Source organism: Vigna unguiculata, chromosome 1 (assembly GCF_004118075.2).
Source record: "Vigna unguiculata cultivar IT97K-499-35 chromosome 1, ASM411807v1, whole genome shotgun sequence".
Taxonomy (NCBI): Eukaryota; Viridiplantae; Streptophyta; class Magnoliopsida; order Fabales; family Fabaceae; genus Vigna; species Vigna unguiculata.
In genome coordinates, this window is record NC_040279.1 from 26689903 (window position 1) to 26698028 (window position 8126).

The window sequence follows — 8126 nt, forward strand, 5'->3', positions numbered from 1 at the left end:
TTCGATAAAAAGAAATGGGTAAGTTAATTAATTTTACTTATATAATATGTTTGAAATTTAATTTTTATTTTACAAATGTCTAAAAAAGTAAATAATTTAAGTAGCGATATATAATATTTAAAAAGACTGTATATAATTCAATGGATAAGCGTTTTTCCACCCCAAGATTGATTGGGACTTTCTTTTATTGTTAATAGACCAATAATCCTCTACTTGCATAAAAAAATGAGTGAACATTTTATTAATAAATTTCACAATAAATTAAAGAGTATAAAGATAACTCTTCTTTAATACATATGAAAGTGGTCGATATTTGTTATATTTTGAAAAAGAAAAAAAAGAAAAGAGTTCATTTATTTCTTACATAATATATGAACTTTGATCTCTACATACATACTCTGTCATTATTGCTTAAAGTAGAGAAAATATGCATATAATATTTTCTAGTTACAAAAATACAATGTGCATAGATATTACATAAAAAAGACACTAATCTTATTTCTTCTAGTATGTGTTAGTAACAAATTTGAAATTCAAAAGTAAAAGTTTTACTAAAGGAAAAAGTGCTAATAACACATTCTAGTTATTAATTAAAATATATTAAAAATTACAAAACAAGCATACGCATTTATTTGTAATTTGTAATAAATTTCAACTAATATAGAAGGAAAATAGGAAAAAAGATTAAAGGTATTTTTCTTTGAACATTTCTAAATTCTTCTAATATTCTAAAATTGTATTTACTTTTTACTTATTTTTTTTTTATAATTAAGTGAAAGGATATATTACTCTTATTCCATACTATAACAAAACAATTGGAATTGCAGACAAAATCTAGCATCCTAACTAACTTTAAGAAAGGGAATAAAACTGTTCATCATTGATTAATCTAACTCCTTCATTCATTTATAGATCCTGCATTCATATGTGAACATATGTCAGTTTTTGTAACTTGTCACCTTTTTTTTTCTCTCCTCTCTCTCTCTCTCAGCATTGAAAATATCTAAGTTTCCATTGAGACATGTCATTTGTTTCATTCACTTAAGAACCTTTTGCATGTTTCCTCATTCATCAGAAAATCAACATTCTAACCTCAGAAGAGTCCATTTGCCAAAAGAATCTGCAGCAAAGACAGCTATTACTACTTGGAATCATTTTCAAGTCCTCAAGCTTTCTGTGACTAACAAGTTCTGCAAATCTCTTGCAGCAAAAGTTCTTGATCATTCACTGTTTAGGGCATAATGCATGAGTAATATATTTTAAATGGTACCTTCAAAGAACCATTATTACTGCTTCTCTTCTTTTGCATTGGGTCCTCCAGTTTTGGATTTTGTGTTATCAGCAGGAACAAAAATATCATATTCACCTTCTTTTTCTCCTGCTTTTTTCTTTAGAGTATCATCAATGCCGTTATAATCCAGTTCCTTCAAAATGGAAGGAACTCTCATACCATCTTTGCCATACATTGTTCCCATTTCCATGTCAAATTTCTGCTTTGAGCTTATAAAACCTCTTTCCAAATCTGAAGTGTAGGATTCGTCTGGATTATCATCCTCAACCAGAACCCATTCTCTGAAATTTATCATTGTTTTTGGGATCCTACCACACGAAAGTTCTTTGAAGTTTTGCAATACTCCCTTTGTATATGGATTTTCCTTCTTATCGTATCGGTACCGAAAATTCTCATAGGTTGTCTGTAACAAAACACAAGATAAAAAAAAAAAAAAAAAGTCAGTATATATGTTATTTTTATTATGAGGGTAGAATGAAAAGAAAAATTATGGAATAACACTTTTAACCTTTCATTATCAAATTAATAACTAATTGTTAAAGGTCATATGATATTCATAAAGATCGATGGTCTTCTTTTATTAATTATCATCTAAGTCCACAATAAGGCAATTTAAACTTTTTTTTATAAGTAACTTTTTATGTTGTGTTTTAATCAATAAATTGTTATTTTTGTGGAAATTATAGTTCATGTGAATTTATATGAGATAAGGTCATCGATGGAAAGGCTATAATCTAAAGAGTTTACGAGGGTTCATAAGCATGAGAGGGAAACATGGAAATAAAAGAGTAAAATATGAGACTAAAAGAGTTTGAAGAAGAAATTAGGGAATGTAATATATATTTTTTAATTCTTAAAATATATGATGAGAGTGTGCATGAACTATCTTAACCACCTACGTGATTAAGCTAGTTCATTAACATAACCACCTTATTAATGAGAGAATCAAAACTTCCCTCACTCTCATTATAGATGATTGTGTCAGTCATGAGTTGAGTTCTTCTTCTTTGGATGAGTTTGTTGTGTTTCTTACCTATTGATGGAAAGCTTATTGAACCTTTTCTTCACTCTAAATAAATGGTCCCTTTTTTTTTACAAAGCACACTTGAATATTAAATTTTTAGGATTTTGTAATATTTTAAGAGTCTTGAGAATGTGATCTTTGATGGCCTCTTTTAAGTGGTGAATCAACATTTCACTTATCCTCCAAGAATTTAAAGTAAATGTGGTCATCCTACCCCTTTTGTCCATTGTTTTTTATTCTAACATTTCTTGTTCGTCTATATGTTTTTTTGGCAAGAGAGTTATATCATAGTTCTTCGGTTCAAATTCTTTGATGATTAGGCAAACCCTTCACAAATTTCAAGATACCCCACATTAAGTGGTATCAAGAGCTTTGACTTCAATTGGTTACATGAAGGTGTTACATCACCTCATAAGTGTTCTTTCCAAGTGAAATTCCTTCGTTTTTCAAACCCAATTTTAAGTGATATGACTATTTTATTTTCTTGTTGGCTATTATTTTATACCGAGATACATTAATGATTTCCTACTCTAATCTTGTTTTACACAGTAATTCATTAGTCAAGTTTGGTATCTACTTGTTTTCATCTTGGTTAAGACATACTTGTTATATAGGTATGGTTGTTTGCTTGACTATCTAGTTTGAGTCTACCTTTATTGATTTGAGCCTTTTTCCTTGTTCTTTAGTATTTTTGTGATAATGTTTGAACAATCTTGTGTAGGAAAAGAGTATCAAGCTCTCAATTTTAGAGAATTTGCTTTTGTGATAAGATTTTTGAGAGAGTTTCTTGAATAAACTTGTTATTGAGTTTATTTGAAACTTGTAGACATAAAGATTAATTTTTTTATTGAAAATAAAATTTAGATTTTATTTTAAGAATGGGTTTTCAAGTTTGTAAATGGTAGACAAAAAGAATACAAGATTTCGATACCTATTACAACAAAAATGGCAAAGAAAAGTTGAAGATTAAATTTAAAAAAAAAAAAAAGGTAACCTTAACCTATAAAACCTTGGACTCAAATTCTAGTTGTTTTCATGGGAATTAGCCTAATTAAATCATCAAATTTATGTGAAAATAATTTGTTGGGTTTGGTAAATTTTATTGGGCAACTTAAATATAAATCCTATGGTAATTATTATTGTTTAGCTATACCCTTTTGTGAGTCTTTTCTAGGTTTCCACTTCCTTTGGTTTGAGTCTTGTGTCAACATTTTTTAATCTTTTGGTTTAGTTTTTTTCTTAGTTTGTCTTTGAAGATTGCATAAAGTTTTCTCTTGAAAGTTTTTGTTTTTTTTTTTTAAAGTCTCTACAAAAAATTTGTTGATTTGTTTCTCTTTCTTTCAATTAAAAGTATTGTTTATTGATTTGGAACTTTACAAAAATATTTTTTACCAAATTAACCTTTAAAAATATTCATAGTGAAAGTCTAAGCTTGGGTTTACATAAAGAGTTTCACTGTTTCTAAGATATTCAAATACATTAAATTTGAATTGATTTTATTTCAAATAGGTTTATTTTTTAAATGTTTTGTTTAGATAAGACAATTCAAATTTATTGAATTTTTATTTTCACATTTGGATAAAATATTTCAATTACCAAAAAATGTAAAAGGAATTAATTGAATATTAGCAATTGTTAATAATTCAAAAAAAAATACTTATTTATAATCTATTAGTGAATCTTGGTTGATATTATTTTCTAATTAAAGTTAGTCAATAATTTTTCAATTGACATTGGCAAAGCTTTAATCAAATGTCAACCAATAATTTTCTTAATTGATGTTAAATACAATAACTTTGTCTAAAATTGATCAGGTTATTTTACAAGGTTATTAGTTATTCTAGGATTGTTTTGTGGTGAAGTTCAAGTTTGCCGAGTGACAATTAAATTGTGACAACTATTTTAGTTTTCAAAATAAAACACATTTGATGGTTTTTGGTTGACAAAAATTACATTTTAAACATCCACAAATCATTATTTTGTAGTGTCACATCATATTAATACAGAAAATCATATAGTAAAGTAGTCTAATCTTCTTAGATATCTAAGTAAGAATAATAGTATACATAAATTAAACTACATAACTAATGAGCAATTCTAAGATAATCACATGTACAAGCAATAAGAAACCATTATATAAATGTTGCAAATATTAATGTTCAATGGAAAAACAAATGAATACCTGGTTGGTGGAAATCAAATAAAGATGGAAAACTGTTAGTCCTCCCACGAACCAAACAGCTATGAAGCAATACACAATGAGAGTAACTGATAGAACATCATGTGACATGTTGACCCACAATTTACCCTTTTGTCGGAGAAGGTTAACCCAAGAAAAAGCAAACACATATATACACAACAAGGTTGATGATGATATGAACAAAATGAAGAATGGGTAATTACGCTGCAAGAACAAGAACAAAAGGAACAAAGTTAGGTTCTTTTGAAAAAATAAGGCATATCAATACATGTTCTAAGTTCATTTGTTATCAAATTCAATAAACATACATTACGTATTAATATGTGATATGTAATAGCGCATATCAGTATATTCAAAACTTTTACAGATAAAAGAAGAAAACATTAATGTTGTAGATAAGTTGGAGAACTTACTGATCCAATGCACTGACCAACCCAAGGGCAATGATGATCAAACTTTTGCACACAATTATTGCAGATAGAACAATGAGAAGCACGTGGTGGACGATACAACAAACAAGTGTCACAAAATTTCACCTTTATTGTGTGACCATTAACAGTCATATCTTTCACCCTGGGAAACTTCAAATTAGGGGCTTTATTATTTAACCATTCCATGGATGGTGTGTTTATGTCTAAAGGTTCTTCTAATTCAGGTGGTTGTGCATTTCTAGGGATAATTCCTGGATCTCTACTAGATGTCATGAAGAGAAAAACAAAAACCTGTTACAGCCAGTGAAATGTGATGTTAAGAATATCATTCCCATGTTAAGTACTCAATATTGATAAGGAAAAACCTTTCAACTTTACCAACCAAAACTGTGAGAACCACTCCTCCAATTAGTACAGGGTTGCTAAAGTGAGCATCTTCTTTCTTTAATGATAATAGCATTTTTATGCAAAATGTTATTGCAGGACCTCCAATCAGGAACGATGTTAGAAAAAGAGATGATGCATCTTGACCGAAAACTAATCTTCCACCACATAGAAATTTCTGACAACAAAAATGTTAATTATGCAAAATTAAATTATATCACAATATAGTGAAATTATTACCTTGTAAACTACTTCTTAAATAAACAATTTGATGAATAAAGTATATCCTTAATAGATTACTTGTTTATACTGTCAATTCTCTTTCAAAGTTAAGGTCCACATACTTGAATCTGTCTAAAGTTTTATTGTTATGATATGGAAGAGTAATAAAGTAAGGAATAAGTGTATTAGAAAGGTTTTATTCCTATCAAAGAAAGAAGATAAACCAAGATTACTACTACGATGGTGGTAATAATAACAATTGTACCAAATATCTTTATATGTTTTCAAATGGCAAATACTCATCATATCGAGTCACATAAAACCTAGTTTTCCTCCTTGTGGCATCCAATAACCTAAAAAACACTAAAAAGGTTTAAATTGTACTATTGAAAATCAATTTTTACTTTTTTCTTTATAGATTTTATACTAAACATGCGAATAAGAACAACCAACAAATATTTTATGAAAAAATATGGGTAAAGTTTGATTTTGATTGAAGAGAAACATTAAGTGGCGGAAACAGTATACATGGTGTATAGATTTTGAAGGGAAAAAAGTGTACATTATTTCCTTTCCAAACTTGGTAGAGCCTTCTCTTGACGCTGGAAGCTGGAATTGAGGTGGCGATAGATGAGGAGCGAGAGGCCATTTTATTATTTTTTTGTTGGCAGGAATTGTCGGTGAACATGGTAGGGTGTGACGATGATGTTGTGTACAATGTTGTTGCAATGATCACCTTTCTCAGCAAAAATCCACTTGCATTTGTTTTGTGGTATTTGAATTAAGACTTTTGCTTAATGTTCTGGTTTATTGTTCCTCACCGCGAGATCAATTGGCCGTGGTAGGGGAACAACAAGAAGGGAATTGAATTTCCCTTCTGAAGTTCCTTTCTTTTTTCTTACAATCTCATTTTCTCACGCCTTCTTGCCTCTCTCTCCCCTCTCTCTCTTCATCCATGAAACAAGCATTGCTCTAACGATTTCTCAAATTCCACCGATCTTTTCGTTACTATTAACTATTTTAGACAATATTGTAATGCTACATGGTATCAAGTTTTTTTAGTACGTTAATGTGTGTGATTACATAAATCACACAAATTATTTTTTTAATGTATATTCTATGATAAAATATTGCATAAGAAGTAGTTAAGAAATTGTGCATATAACTTTTATGATTAATTGAGAAATTCATATATAGCTACAATTGCAAGTAGAATTTCAGTGCTAGATATTTTTTAACTAATTATATATGTATTGGATGTGTAAACCATAAATGTATTTATATCTACAAAAGATTGTGTTAGTTTACAAATAGTAGTTCAGATTATTAAACCATTTCAGTTTAATTACAATGAGAAGATAAACTATAAAAAAGTTGTAATGAATTATTATTCAATTTAAAATTATAAATACTTTTGTAAATTAATGATTTTTTGATATTTAAATTTTTATAAAATAAAGATAACTGAATATAAAAAAAACATTCAATATTTAAAATGCCTCAACATCAGTAAAATATTAGAAACTAATTACTTCTATTTATATATATATATATATATATATATATATATATATTATAATAATAATAATAATAAAAGGAATACTTTTATTTAACTTTTTAATCGTACTTTTAGATTGCGTGAAATTAGTTTATATTTCCTTTTTTCTAAATTTTATTCGTTGCAAATTTAAGTTAGATGATTTAGTGTGTGAATTGTAATTATAATAAGTATACACCTTATTTAATAAAGATAAGAACGTGATTAAAAATTATATAATACATTGGCAAAAATATGGTCCATAAAGTTGTAACTTTTTTACTCATGTAATTTTAAAAAACATGTTATAATAAATATAAATAATGTTTATCATTATCTTAATATTATAAATTTTAAATGTTATTGATATGTATCATTATCATCATAATAATAAAATATATAACTTTATAATATAATAATTTACATGTTTGTTTTATTACTAGTTGTTGTTATAATATATAAGCTGAAATGTTTCCTAACTTTCTATCAATTAAAACTTGCTTTAGTAAACAAATAATAAGATTAAAATATGCATTGGAAGCTTTATACATACAAGCATAATAATCTAAAGCTCAATTTCTTCAATGATTCATAAAATTAATATGAATTTACAATGATTCTAATCATAAAGAAATTATATATATATATATATATATATATATATATATATATATGTGTGTGTGTGGATTAAGATAAGTAAGAGAAGTAAAAATCAACTCAATATCATGAGATTATATACGTGATCAAATGGATTATATATGTGAGATAAGTAAGAGAACGAACTACAATAAAATATTAAGAGAAATGTTTTAATTTCTTTGTAAGGTCCTTCTTTTTATCCCATCTCTCGAGTCCTTGGAGTAAATCCACCTTTTTGTGAAATATGTTGTTCTTGAGTTAGGATCAGTGGCGGATCTTACCCACAACTTTTGGAGGGGGGCAAAATAATATGGTTTTTTAATCATTAGATTGTTGGATTATTAGTATAATATTTTAAGAATTGGTTTCTCTAACTGAATAATTTGATCTTTAGTATA

At 27.4% G+C, this 8126-nt stretch overlaps 1 protein-coding gene across 2 annotated transcripts; it reads right to left on the reverse strand.

The window, feature by feature from the left end:
* Nucleotides 1-881: 881 nt before the first annotated feature.
* On the reverse strand, nt 882-6485 carry LOC114163573 (probable protein S-acyltransferase 1). 2 transcript variants are annotated; one of them, XM_028047885.1, is made up of 6 exons: nt 6115-6485; nt 5329-5508; nt 4929-5237; nt 4498-4719; nt 1271-1694; nt 882-1120 (listed from the first exon to the last, which is right to left on the reverse strand). In XM_028047885.1, the coding sequence occupies exons 1-5, from the start codon at nt 6238-6240 to the stop codon at nt 1287-1289; spliced, it is 1245 nt and encodes a 414-aa protein (XP_027903686.1). In that variant the 5' UTR covers nt 6241-6485; the 3' UTR covers nt 882-1120; nt 1271-1286. The 2 variants fall into 2 exon arrangements, with proteins under 2 accessions (XP_027903686.1, XP_027903680.1); XM_028047879.1 differs by having other exon boundaries at nt 882-1694.
* Between the last annotated feature and the right edge of the window lie 1641 nt (nt 6486-8126).